The 14,803-nt window shown below is 41.8% G+C and overlaps 1 protein-coding gene across 9 annotated transcripts in view; it reads left to right on the forward strand.

Annotated features, from left to right (window-relative positions):
• The window catches only part of Sptan1 (spectrin alpha, non-erythrocytic 1), a 70,454-nt gene that overhangs the window by 3,349 nt on the left and 52,302 nt on the right, over nucleotides 1–14,803 (forward strand). For all 9 annotated transcript variants that reach the window (XM_057754681.1, XM_057754680.1, XM_057754683.1 and 6 more), the window contains 2 exons: nucleotides 9,545–9,784; nucleotides 11,971–12,096. In XM_057754681.1, coding sequence (XP_057610664.1) covers nucleotides 9,548–9,784; nucleotides 11,971–12,096 — 363 coding nt within the window. In that variant the 5' untranslated portion in view covers nucleotides 9,545–9,547. The remainder of the gene's footprint in view (nucleotides 1–9,544; nucleotides 9,785–11,970; nucleotides 12,097–14,803) is intronic.

Consider the following 14,803-nt stretch of genomic DNA (forward strand, 5'->3'; position numbering starts at 1 on the left):
ATGATGGCTGCTTGGTTCCTAAGAACCAAGGGAATAATTTACTTTACATATTTAAAAATTACCTGAAAACATAAATACTGTTTTTAGTTTGACAAGTGCTGTAACCTGAGTTTGTCTCCTTTTCCATTGACTTAGCTCTGTCGTAATCCCTGTGATCAAATGGAAATAACAGTTTCTTTCATTAAAACCAACACTCTGGCCAGGTGTGGTGGCGCACACTTTTAATCCCAGCACTTGGGAGGCAGAGGCAGGCATCTGAGTTAGAGGACACCCAGGGCTTCAGAAAAACCCTGTCTTTTAAAACCAGAAGACACAAAAACAATACTCTGTTTTATGTGTAGTGTTTCAGTGTTTGCTAAAATTGAGCCCTTTTCAAAAAAGAAAAAAAAAACTGCTTAAAATGATCTTGATATCCTAAAATGAGAGTTAAAAATTACAGGCTTTTCTAGTGATTATAGCTGCTAAATCTAAGGCAGGCCCTTTTATAAATGAAATTTAATTATCTAAGGCTTACAGCCTTTTCCTATCTTGAATCTTAATATATTGCACTTAAACCCTTTTCATCTGAATTTTGCAGGTTGAAAGGTAAGTAGCAGCAAGATAGTATGTGGGGAGCATCAGAAGTAAGTTGCCCAGCACTGCTCTGCATTTCTGGGTTTTGATGCAATGCAGTATGAATCTCTTGCTTTCTTGAAGCTAAGACCTACTCACCTCTGCAGAATTATGCTAACAAGCTGAATTAATCAATTTGAAGGCTGACATGCAGAGCCACAATCTTGACTGGAATGTGGTTGAAACAAACAGATTGCCGGAAATCTTGTTTATGTACTATTTACTACTCTGCTTACCATCCTGTCCGCTACTAAAACCTGTAGCTAAGCTGGTTGTGAGTTGGTTTGTTTGATCTGAGAATCATCTAGTACACAGTTTTTTGTGGGTGCTAACCAATTCTTCGGTAGTTTGTTCTCAGGCAAGCCATTTCACGTCTGTGAATGTATTTCTCTTGCTTTGCAAATCTGAGATTCACTATGTGCTGGCCTCATAAGCCACAGAGAGAAGGTATTGTCAGTTCTGCACATTTGAGCTCTGACTAAGCAACAAAACCCAAACTGATAAATTGTTCTGTGACCTTTGCCTTGGGTGATGTTTACGAATTTTTCCATAGAGCCAACTGATCATTTTTTTTCTGTGAGTCCCTAAAATGCCTTTCTTGCAAAAGAGAACAGCTGGTGTCCAGCCTGAAAATCAACCTTCATTTTATAGCGTTCCAAGTCCTCTGGCCTTCAGGACATTCAGTGTGCTGTAGTGGATTTAAACGCAAGCAAAAGCCAAGATTCCTTTCATATTACTTTACTTTTTCTTTTGAAGTATAGAAAGACAAGTAATTGAATTGTTTGACCCTATGAAATGTGGTTACGGCTGTTCTAAACCCCTCACAGGTGCCAGATTTGCGGAATCTAAAACATTTGACCTTTGGTTTGAAAATGTTTTCATCCATAGTCTTGTTACTTAACCCACTCACTGTCTCTCCATGCTCCCAATAGAGATATATAATGGCATGTAACTGCTTATAAATTAAGTGAAGGCATTTTAAAATTCCCCAAGTACCAAGAAGGGTCTCAAACAGCTGTTTCGTGGCATTTGGCTGTCCTGACAAACAAAATACTCGTATACGTTTGTTTAGGAATCCAGTTCAGTATAGAATGTGTACAAGTTTATATTATGCATGAGGAAACATTCTTTGACTTCCTATATCTTTGGAAATTCATTTAGAAAATTTCAGTTAGAAATTTCTAGTTAGACTTCATACCTTTATATCTGGAGCTGGATATAAAGCTCAGCAGTTAAGAGCATTGGCTGTGGTTCAGAGCACCCAGACAGGTCACATTTGTCTGTAACTCCAGTTCCAGGGTTTCTGACAGCCTCACACAGACAAACATGCAGGCACACCCCAATGAACATAGAATAAAAATAAAAATTGTAAAAGGAAAGAATCAACTAGATCTGGCAGTATTGCAAGAATGCTGACAAGTGCTTTTATTACAGTAGAGGGCATGGCTGTAATTCTTGTTTGATCCCCTGAGTCAGCTTGCTGAAGGATGCGGCTATTGTTTTGACTGCTGTCCTTATGAAGAACCCACATATCCGTCTTCTCTAACATTTGTAAAAATATGAAAGTTTTCACAGAGAAACCCTGTCTCAAAAAACAAAAACTTTTCTTAAAAGTTACCTTAATGTAACAGTTGTTGCTGTTTTTGTTTTTGAGACAGGATTTCACTGTGTAGCACTGGCTGTTCTGGAACTCACTCTGTAGACCAGGCTGACCTTGAACTAAGAGATCTGCCTGCCTCTGCCTCTGAATTAAATTTTGGAATTTAATTCTGGAATTCAAGGTCTCATCGTCCCCAGCTAAATATAACATTGTCCTTAAACCCACAGAGAATACATTTAACCGATTTCCCCTCGTTTATTCTTTGTGTACATGGACCTGATTAACAAAAATCAAAGTTGATTGGCAGCATGGAGATAAGCTGCCGGTTGTTGACTCTGAGGTAGTCCCCTGTTGTGGTTTTAGGCAGTTAGTATGGCCGACAGGCTGGTAGGTTTGGAGATTGTTTTTTAATGGCATATTTCCCAGATTCTTCCTGCCCAGTGATTTAAAGGTGTTAATCTCATTAGTTTAAGTGCAACCTGGAACATTCTCTGGAGTATGCCTTATCAGACTGCTGCATATTGCCAGGGCAGGGGTGGGGTTCTTTCAGAATGCACCTTCAGTCACGGACGGAATGTAGTACACACAAGCAGGGTCCCAGAAACTCTAGTAACTTTGACGTAATATTGGGTGAGAGGTTATATATCTTTGAGTAACAGTTTTTGGTTGTATTTATGAAAGTTTATTTTCTTCATATTGTCTGAAAATGTTCCTTTTAGGAGTGAAAAGAAAATGGAGTTCTTGCAGCTAAATAACATCTAATAGGTTAAGAGAATAATAATCTCCTGTAATCATACAAATCTGCAGTGGGAGCGAGGTGGTGTCCAACTCTGCAGAGAGCTGGTTGTGCTTGGCAGAGGTCCCACCTTCTGACGTCAGCTGATGTACTGCAGGAAAGAAAAGTCTATTATTGCCTGACCAAAGTACTTGGTATAGAATTGACTCTTTCTACTTCACTGGGTCCACAAAGAGAGCCTTTTAGGTTGGGTAACTTCAGTGGGTCCTCTCTGGATGGTCTCTTTGCTTTGGTAGGGGCAGTTTGCTAAAAGCAGGCTGAGCCCATGCAAAGAGACTGGAGTGGAATCTTGAGTATTGTCCATCAGACAGGGTTGCTTCTTGATGTGTTCCCACTCCACATCTATACTAGAGCTTGAACATAGGGCCTTGCACATTGACAGGCAAGTACTCTACCAGTAAGAGCTGCCTCTTCTAGAAGACCCACCACCATAAGTGGTGAGACAGGATCTCAACAAGTTTCAGAATAGCCTTGAACTTACTCTGAGATACTTTGGCCTCACCCTCTGGAGTAGCTGGATCTGTAGTTCTGAGCTACAAGGCTCAGCTCCTATTGTGGTTGCTTAGAGATTTTCCTGCAGCTAAAGGAGTTTTAAAACGTGGTGGGTTCTGTAATAGGAGACTGGACAGGCACCATACACTTCAGTCCTGAACTCAGAACATAGAGAAAGAAGCTGGGCGGTGGTGGTGCACACCTTTGATCCCAGCACTTGGGAGGCAGAGGCAGGCGGAATGAGTACTCTGAGTTCAAGGCCAGCCTGGTCTACAGAGAAAGTTCGAGGACAGCCAGAACTATTACACAGAAAAACCCTGTCTCAAAAAACAAAAAAAAGAAATATATATATATATATATATATATATATAGAGAGAGAGAGAGAGAGAGAGAGAGCGCCATTATCCTACCCTCCCTACTCTTTGCAAATGAATTTGTGTATTTTCTTGGTCGTTTAGTCAATCATATTCATTTCTATGTATATCTATTTGTTTTGAGACCTGGTCTCACTATGTAGTCATGGCTGGCCTAGAACTTGCTGTATATTGACCATTCTGGCCTTAAATTTCAAGATCCTTCTGCAGTGTTGGGATCAAAGTCATATTCCACCACACCTGGCTAAAAAGTTTTTTTTTCTTTTTTAAAAAAATATGTATTATATATACAGTGTTCTGCTTGCATGTGTGCCTTCATGCCAGAAGAGGGCACCAGATCTCATTAGAGATGGTTGTGAGCCACCATGTGGTTGCTGGAATTGAACTCAGGACTTTGAAAGAATAGTCAGTGCTCTTAACTGCTAAGCCATCTCTCAAGCCCCCAAGTTTTATTTTAAAAATACCTTTCTTGCTGGGGGATGGTGGCTTACGTTTTTAATCCCAGCACTAGGGAGGCAGAGGCAGGAGGATCTTTGTGAGTTTGAAGCCAGCCTCGTCTACAAGAGCAAGTTGTAGGACAGGCTCCAAAGCTGCAGAGAAACCCTATTTCAAAAAACCAAAAAATGCCTTTCTTACCATTTTAAATGTTTGGAAAGCCCCTTGTTACCATACCAAGAGAGTCAATAAACATGTACAGAAGCGCACACTGATTTTACGAAGAGCATAAAAAAGGTAAGGATAATGTCCACGGGCATTTGTCCAACTTCTAAGAGGTGGAGTTATATGGTAACTTAACACCCACATTTATAGCTTGCTTCCTCAATTTAGGAATTGAAAAGAAAAATTAGTCCAGCAAAGGGAAACCATTCCCAACTGACATTTCAGGTTGGTTCCCCAAATTGTCCACTGAAGATGAGCTTTTCCTTCCCAGTGGTCTCTGGGTTTCTGTCCGCCGTGAATTGCTATCATGTCTACCCTCTTCTTGCAGAGAGGAGTCTAAACTGTCTTTTAGCAGAGTATGATGTTGGGACCCAGCAAGAATGCTCTATGTACATAAATATTTCCTGTTGTCACAAGCAGTTAGGCTAAAGGAAATCAGGTAGAACTGTGCTGACAGAGCAGCCTGTTCCTAAATGCATGTCACAGATTGGCCAGCAGCTTATCTACCTAAGGTGTTTTTCTAATTTTGATACAGAGCAGTGTATAGACAAATCATAGACCAGGATTCCACACACAAAAACACGAGGGACCCTCTCAGCATTGACAGTTCTTAGCTGCTGCACTTCACAGACCAGAGGAAAGCAGGACACAGGCTGAACAAACGTTCTTAATGCCCTTCACACCAGAGTAAGGCTTTCAGGCATTAGGTGTCTCTGGCTAATAAGGAGGAGGTAGGTAGAAATCTTTTGTGCATCTGCAGGTGTGGCTGCAACAGAGGACAGGGAGCAGGACTTAGAGTTTCCTCATTTCAGTGTGTCTTGGGATATGTGTAGGACATACCAGGGAAAGAAGGGATGGAACATTGTAGGCAGAATTATGTACAGGCCAGGCATGTCTAATTCCGGGGAGGAGGATTAAATGTTAAACATCATTTTCGGCTACATAGGGAGTTCAAAGAAAAAAGTGTACAAGGCTTAGCATTTCATAGAGAATCATGTTTTAGAAAGGGACTCATTTATGATTGAGGAGGTGGCTCAGAAGGTAAAGTTCTTGTAATGAAATCCAGGCATAGCAGTGTGTTTCTATGACTCAGATGGGGAAGAAGGGGAGCCCTGATGAGTAGCCAAGCCAAATCAGTAAGCTCCAAGTTCAGTGAGGAAGACTCTGTTGCAGAAAATAAGGTAAGAGGGGACTCTTGGAGTGATGATGTTAAGAGCTGTGGTATAACATTTACCTCCCTCCCTTTTTCCACCACCATCCCACAGTAATAATACATATTTAAAGATTATTATTACACGTATATATTTGTGTGTCTAGGGATGCTCATGTGCCACCATGTATGTGAAGGTCAGCAGACAACTTGTGAAAGTGGGTTTTCTCCTTCCAACATGAATCCTGAGAACCAACTCTGATTATCAGGCTTGACCACAAGTGCCTTTACCAGCTGAGCCATCTCACATGCTGGATTTCTTAAAAAAGATGGAGAACGGTGTCTGACAGACTCGTGTACCTGCAGGCACATGCAACACACACAGAGCTGGAGAAGTGACTCTGGTGGGGTGCTTTCTTAGTGTTCAAGAAGTCCTGAGTTAGATGCCCAGCACCACTGAAAATAGAGGGGGAAAAGCTTGGGAAATCAATCAAAGTAATTACTTCCATAGAGTATAATTTGAAAGACAAGGTGCTTGAGTTAAAATCACCCCAGGTCGCAGGGCAGCAGTAGCACGTGTCTTCAGTCCCAGCACTTGGGAGGCAGAAGCAGACCAGTCTCTGAGTTCTAGGCCAGCCTTGTTGACTGAGGTTTCTGTCATGCCTGGTTTTTTTTTTTGGGGGGGGGGGTGGTTTTCGAGACAGGGTTTCTCCATACCTGGTTTTTAAGTCCCAAAGAAATCACACAGAGGTTGTCTACATTAATTATAATAAACTGATTGGCCTATTAGCTTAGGCTTTTTATTAACTCTTATAACTTTTATTAGCCTATGATTTTTGTTTGTGTTAGCCATGTGGCTTGGTACCTTTTTTTGGTGAGGCAGTCACATCTTGTTTGCTCTGTGTCTGGGTGATGACTACAGACTGAACCTTTCCTCTTCCCAGAATTCTCCTGTTCTTGCCCCTACCATACTTCCTGCCTGGCTACCAGCCAATCAACATTTTATTAAAATACAATTGACAGGGTACAGACCATTGTCCCACAGCACCCTCCCTTTAAAAAAAAAAAAAAAAAAAAAGCAACAACTCTGAATTGAATCTCCTTTTCCCCTTTGTTTAGCTTTTCTCCTGATATCCATAACAACTTGTAACCAACATTTTAAGCAAAGACAAATATCCATAATATATTTTTGGGGGAATGTGGGCATACTTTTTTAGGCTTCTTTCTGCTGATTGGGGCCACAGATATTCTTACGGGGACCTAAAGAAAATTTTAAATTATGGTCAAGAATTGACTGGAGTGACAGGCAATTGTGAGCTGCCATATGGGTGCTAGGAACCAAACTTTGATCCCCTGGAAGAGCAATACTCTTAACCTCTGAGCCGTCTCTGCAAATCAAGAGTTGTTATTTGCATTTTGAAACATCTGTATAACTCAGGCTGCCTTGAAGTCTCCATTCTCTTGCCTCAGCCTACTGAGAGAGATTGTGTTGGTGGTGTTAGGAATCGATTGATGGGTATATGTGCTAAAGACAGTAGTTTTAGAGTGGGAAAGGTTACCTGCCATTCCTTAGCCACTCTAAGCATAGTAGGAAAGGTAGCTTGTAACAGGGTCATGTACTGCTGAATTTAGAATTTTAGAAGCTTTTTGCCATCCATTCACATCTCTTTTTCTGCAGTCCTTAAACTGAGTAGAGAACAGAATGGTTTCTTCTCTCTGATGCTGGGGAGGAAGCTGATGGCCTTGTGCATGCCAGCCGCTGTGCTGTTCTGTATTCCACCCTGACTTCTTGATAAGATCTAAGTTTCTTTTTTTTTTTTAAATATTTATTTATTTATTATGAATACAATATTCTGTCTGTGTGCATGTCTGCAGGCCAGAAGAGGGCACCAGACCTCTTTACAGATGGTTGTGAGCCACCATGTGGTTGCCGGGAATTGAACTCAGGACCTTTGGAAGAGCAGGCAATGCTCTTAACCACTGAGCCATCTCTCCAGCCCAAGATCTAAGTTTCATAATCTTCGTTTCTCACATAATAAGTCAAGTTCTCTTCTTGACGTAAAATTTGGCAAAACTGCTTAGAAAACTACATGTTTAACATTAGGGTTTAATGCTACAAGGAAAACCCCACTATCTGTTACATCACCCTTTGTAGTTTATGTAAAACTGCTTGAACCTACACAGCCTCCCTACTTTCCAAAGCCACTGATAGAAGTAGGGGAGGTTGAGCCAGACCTGTTGACCCAGATTTGTGATTCTCAGCTATGGGTCACTGAGGCAGAAAGATTTCAGGTTCAAGACCAGTCTAGGAAACCTAGTAAGACGTGGACCCAGTAAAATGAAAAAGAACTGGAAATGTAACTCTTGGAACATGGTGGCCTCACATGCATGATGTGCTTGAGTTAAATCCCTGGTGTGCCCACTCGTGTGTACCCCCGCCCCCGCACTTCTGCACCTGCATAAGCAAATGGTCATACAGCTCCGTCTCCCAATACACCGTGATATGATTTTCACTCAGATGACAAGACCTGTCACTGTCCACCCGAAGACTTGCTTAGCTGACATTTCAGAGTAACAGAATTCAGCTGCTTTTTCTAGGTAGACTCATCCTTTTGTTGACCAACATCAGAGGTGGGAAGATAAAGAGGAAAGCTGGTTTAAATAAGAGTAAATTGGGGATGGGAAATGCATCTGACTTGTTTAAGTGCTTGCTTTGCATGCAGGAGACCCTGGGTTTGACTCAGCACAGCATAAAACCTGGCGTTCATGGAACATAATTGTAATTCTAGCACCTAGGAGACAAGGGTCAGTAGTTCAAGGTTATCTGTAACAATATAACAAGTGGCCAGTCTATGATACATGAGACCTTGTCAAAAAAAAAAAGTCATTCATACCTCATACCTCTACATGATAAATGCAAAAGCGAGATGAAAGAATTGTTTTAAAGTGAATTTATCAATAATCCTTCAAATACCAGTGTTTGCTTTGAATCTTGAAGCTCCTGTAGAAGTATTATAAATGTAATTCTTCCATTTATCACTTTCACTTTTCATTGTCGTCAAGACCACCATCCTTGGGCTGGAGAGATGGCTCAGTGGTTAGAGTACTGGCTGTTCTTCCAGAGGTTCAGAGTTGAGTTCCCAGTACCCATGTATAGTTCACAGCCATCCATAATGTTATCTCATAGCACCTTCTGCTGTGCAGGCGCACATGTAGATAGAGCATCATACATAAATAAATAAATAGATCTTGAAAACAACGACAACAAAAATTGCCATCCTCGGCTGGGCGGTGGTGGCGCACGCCTTTAATCCCAGCACTTGGGAGGCAGAGGCAGAGGATCTCTGTGAGTTCGAGACCAGCCTGGTCTACAAGAGCTAGTTCCAGGACAGGCTCCAAAACCACAGAGAAACCCTGTCTCGAAAAAACCAAAAAAAAAAAAAAAAAAAAAATTGCCATCCTCTGAGGGGCTGGCATAGGTAGGTAGGTGTTGGGAGTAAATAACTTGACAATTTTCAACCTGTAGGTCCTTTGGGGGTTGAATGAGCCTTTCACAGGGGCCACCCAGGACCATAGGGAACACAGAGATTCGCTTTACAATTCATGACAGTAACAAAGTTACAGTTGTGAAGTAGCAGTGGAAATAACTTTATGGTTGGGGGTTACCACAACGTGAAGAACTGTGTTGGGTCGCAGCATTAGGAAGGTTGAGAACACTGAATTAGCTGTTCATTAAGGCATCATCCCTAGAAAAGGCTACTTCATAATTCATTTGTTGGGATTTTCTGATTCTTTCCATCAGAGAGCCTAATCCATTTCTTGTCTCATGGAGCTTATTTCAGGGCATTCTGTCTTTTCAGAAAATGGATCCAAGTGGGGTCAAAGTGCTGGAAACAGCAGAGGACATCCAGGAGAGACGGCAGCAGGTCCTGGATCGGTACCACCGCTTCAAGGAGCTTTCTACCTTGCGGCGGCAGAAGCTGGAGGATTCCTATCGATTCCAGTTTTTTCAAAGAGATGCTGAGGAACTGGAGAAGTGGATTCAGGAAAAGCTTCAAGTTGCATCTGATGAGAACTACAAAGACCCAACCAACTTGCAGGTACGTCTGAGCTCCTAGAGATTCTTGCATCTCAGAAGTCGGGGGACCAAAAAAGATAGAGTAGCTGGAAGAATGTAGGTCAGACACAAAGACCAACTGTACTCTGAGAAGACCCTAGCATATATGGTGGGTCGTAGCTTACAGGCATGATGTTTTCTTTTCTGCATGCGCGAGAACCAGTAGTTCTCAACCTTCCTAATGCTGATACCTTTAGTATAGTTCCTCATGTTGTGGTGACTCCCAAACATTATATCATTTTGTTGCTATTTCATAACTATAACTTTGCTACTATTATGAATTAAAATGTAAACCAGGTGGTGGTGTATTCTAACCCTTGAGAGGCAGAGGCAGGCAGATCTCAATAAATTCAAGGTCAGTCTGGTCTACAAAGTGTGTTCTAAGACATCCAGGACTGTTATATAGAGATACTCTGTCTTGAAATACAAAACAAAACAAAACAAAAAAAACACACATACACACACAATTATTTGTAATCTAAATATCTGTGTTTTCTGATGTTAGGTGACCGCCTTTAAGCTGATAGCTCTTAAACTCAAAGCTGCTGGAATCTTTTTTTTTTTTTTGAACCCAGCCAGATATTGGCACACATTTACTTTATTTTATTAAAGATTTATTTATTTAGTGTGTATACAGTGTTCTGCCTGCATGTACACCTGTAGGCCAGAAGAGGGCACCAGATCTCATTCAGATGTTTACCAACCACCATGTGGTTCTGGGAATTCAACTCAGAACCTTTGGGAGAGCAGTGCTCTTAACTGGTAAACCATCTCTCCAGCCCTGCCACTGGAATTCTTGACATTTCCAAGAAAAGTCTTGGTGGTTATTTTGGATTGTGTTTTGTTTTTGAGACAGGGTCTTTACTCTGCAGCCCTGGGACTAGGCTAGCCTCAAACTCACAGATATCTACCTGACTGTGTGGGTCTTGCTCTGCAGCCCTAGCTGACTTAGCATGTAGACTGGGCTAGCTTCAAACTCACAGAGATCTGCCTTCCTGCCTCCTGTGTGCTTAAATTAATGCACCACCATGCCCAGCTGGACTGTTCTGAGAAGGCATGCTAATAGCATTGTTGCTACCAAAAATAAGAAGTTATGGGCTAGAGAAATGGCTAAGTGGTTAAGAACATGCACTGCTATTGTGGTGGTTATGGTTTTGGTTCATGACATCAGGTGTCTCACAGCCTTCTGTAACTCCAGTTTCAGGGGCTGTCATGCCTCTTTGGCCTCTGAGCACCTACATATATATGGCATACATCCACACAGATACAGATATATGAATAAATGTGGTTTTTTTTGTTTGTTTGTTTTTTTGTTGTTTGTTTTGTTTTTTCAAGACAGGGTTTCTGTGTAGCTTTGGAGCCTGTCCTAGAACTTGATCTGTAGACCAGGCTGGCCTGGAACTCAGAGGTTTGCCTGCCTTTATCTCCCAAACGCTGGGATTAAAGGCGGGAGCCACCACCTCCTGGCAATAAATGTTTTTTAAAAAGAAAGGAAAAAAGGAGGTTTTGCAAGATGGTTCAGTGCATAAAGACGCATACTCTTATGCCTGGTGACTTGAGTTCCATCCTAAGACCCACGTGGTGAAAGAGAGAACATGTGCCATAGCATGTGCATGCTTCCACACATACACAGACCTGAAAAATAAATGTAACTTAAAAATTAAAGAAAGAGAGCCAGGTGGTGGTGGTGCATGCCTTTTATCCCAGCACTTGGGAGGCAGAGGCAAGTGGATCTCTGTGAGTTTGAGGCCAGACTGGTGTATACAGCAAGTTCCAGAACAGTGAGGGCTATACAGAGAAACCCTGTCTTGAGGGAAAGAAGAAAGAAAAAAAATTAAATAGAATGTAAGCAGGGTTTGGTTGTGGCTTCTAAAACATGTGAAATGTGCATGATACTGTGAGCACGGTCCTGTTTTTCTAGAAAGGATTAGATGTTCTGGATAAAATTTGAAATATAGAAATATAATAAAATTTGAAATATTCTGAATTATCTTCTACCTGCAAAGTTGAATGTGCTCACAGGCCAGTGTGGTAGAAATGTAGTCTTTGTATTTGAGTAGTTGCCTCCCTCACTAGAGAAAATGAGACTGAGGACAGGGGATCTTTGGGATAGGAAAAAGGTGAGTGCCTGGTGGTAACACTTGGGGCTCACTTGTGTTGTACTACCAGGGAAAGCTTCAGAAGCACCAAGCCTTTGAAGCTGAAGTACAGGCCAACTCAGGAGCCATCGTCAAGCTGGATGAGACAGGAAACCTGATGATCTCAGAAGGACATTTTGCGTCTGAAACCATCCGGGTAAGTAGGATTTCTCCTTGGTCAGAAAGCCTCACTTGTAAGAGTAAGGTAGGAGGAAGCTCAGCTTGTCCAAGAAATCTACAAACCAGGTATCGTTATGATTAAGAGCATGACTGAAAACCAGTGTATGTAGTGAGGAACAGTATTCTTGGAGTAGAGTGAGTTAGCATTTGTTCATATGTTAAGGAAGATTGCTTCCATGTCAACTAACTCTAGTATTTCAGAGGATAATTAGTAACTTTGAGGCTGGTATCTTCAAACTTTGGGCCCACTTATTTTGGAGTTGAGAAGATAGTTTTCTATGCTTTAACAGTACTATAGTATTGAGGGAAAATACCCTATTCTTATTGCCCTGTTGAGTTTCATAAACAGATACTTTTATCTAGTCTTATCTTTAATATACTTATTAAATTTTAATTTCTGTGTGTAATTACAAGTGTTTGTGCATATATGTATGCATGAACACTCAAGAGGCCAAAAGAAGAGTGTTAGATCCCTTGAAGCAGGAGTTAGTGGTGGTTGTAAGCTGCCTTATGTGGGTACTGAACTCAGGTCTCTCTAAGAAAGAATGTACACTTAACTACTGAGTCATCTCATCATTCCTTTGATACACTTCTTGTTTGTCTACATGTTTTGTTTGTTTCTTTGTATTTCTTTATGTTAGTTTCTAGGTATATAAAACAAACTGTACTTGAACTGGATCCTCTTGTCTCAGCCGCCCAAATGTTGTAGTGTGTGTTACCTCATCCAACCTTTTATTTGGTTGTCTCCAAAGCCACCTTGCATTGAGAGCACAGTCTTTCCTAGGACTTGTCACGCATTCTTTTTTTTTTTTATTATGTATACAGTATTCTTCCTATATGTATGCCTGAAGACCAGAAGAGGCCACCAGACCTCACTACAGATGGTTGTGAGCCACCATGTGGTTGCTGGGAATTGAACTCAGGACCTTTGGAAGAGCAGGCAATGCTCTTAACCGCTGAGCCATCTCTCCAGCCCCTTGTCACGCATTCTTGAAGATGAAGGCAAAACAATCATCCTCAACCAGGGGTACCCCATCCCCACCCTCCTTTCTTCAGTATCTGTTTTGAAGGAGCTAGGAACCAGGCTGGTGGTTTACAGCATTAAACATTTGTACTGCTCTGCTGGTGTCTGTCTGCTGTGGGTATTCTAAAATGGACCAGCCTATCTGCCTACTTACTGAATCTAGGCTTTTGTTTGGTGGGTTAGGTTTGGTTTTTGGTTTATTTTTGTTTTTGTTTGTTCCAAGACGTTTCTTTGTGTAGCCCTGACTGTCCTGGAACTCACTTTAGAGGCCATACTGGCCTAGAATTCACCTGCCTCTGCCTGCTTCCTGAGTGCTGGGGTGAAAGACATGGGCCGAATCTAGGCTTTTGATTAGGAACTGTTAAAATTGTTATTAGTAGTGCTTGTAAGAAAAGTTAGTGCCAGTTGTCCTATAACCAGCTGTTTAATTTTGAATTCCTTTGACTAATGTGATACATCTCTCAATTAAATACATTGTTTTTAATATAGTCCTGTAGTAAATAAAGTCAGTTGTCTTCTTACTCCCTCATAGAAGTTTCCCTGAGATATGCGGGACTATGTAGTACAACCCAGCCACAGATAGACCTGAGAGAAACAGACCAAGTGTTTGACTTTGGGGATTCATCTTGGGAGAGGACCCAGAGCTGAGTTCATTTGTGCCCCATTTGGAGAGTTTATCAAAGCAGCTTTATATATACTGCCAACTAGCATTTGGAGTAACCTTCCCAAAGTCCCACAGGTGGGAAGTAGAATTTCACTGTGTTGTTTCCAATCTGTATCCCATGCCTGTCTTTTCTTGTATCTGCATCTCCGAAAGCTCCCACTGCTGCCTCATGTTCTGAGTCAGAGCCAGACCTTCTTTCCCACCTTGAGTTCTGCAGCTTCCCTATCTACTCTTCTTCCTGGACTGCAGGCAGCCTGAGTAGCTGGGCCCTCTCTGACTTGCAGGGCTGGAAAAAATTGTGCCAATACCTGAGTCATGACCTGACTGTGTGAAAAGGAAATTTGTGTGACTGACAGTGGACTTGAGGGTGAGGTCTGGCCAGTCTCTGTAGCCCCATTCTTAAGCAAAGAGTTCTATCATCTTGTATTTGAGCTCACACTTCTCATAGTGACCCTGACCTGCCTTGGCAGTTTATTTGTCCCCAAAGTTAGCAGTTTAGTTTGACAGGTAGCGTTAGCACAAAGGAAATGGGTGGAGTAGAAGACTGTGTCTCTGTCCTGTGTAACCTGTCTTGTCACCGGTTTAGACTTTCACACCATACCGGACAGCTTGGCGCCCCATAGTTACGGCCACCCACATTGGGTCTCACATCCAAGTAGGTGGAGTATTGACTTGTTGTCATGGCGCTGTGCAGTGAAGTGTGTGAGCTCTCCTTTCCTCACAGCTTTCTCTCTGCTGATGAAACCTTCATGCCTGCTTGTAAAAGACTCCACCCATGCTGAGTATTGCCCCTGGCTTTCAAAGTTTTGTTTTGTTTTTTTCTCTTGATGAGAGTAATAACATCTCAACATGGGTGGATCCCAGATTTCATTTTCATTTGTGTTTGAACTTGTGTGGTATACCTTTGCCTGTCATTGTTACCCAGAAACTCCCAGTGTCTTGGAGGTAAGCATAATCAAGGCCCTAAGGTAAAGTCAAGTACCAGAGACAGCACAC

The sequence above is a fragment of the Chionomys nivalis genome, chromosome 22 (genome assembly GCF_950005125.1).
Source record: "Chionomys nivalis chromosome 22, mChiNiv1.1, whole genome shotgun sequence".
NCBI classification, from domain to species: domain Eukaryota; kingdom Metazoa; phylum Chordata; class Mammalia; order Rodentia; family Cricetidae; genus Chionomys; species Chionomys nivalis.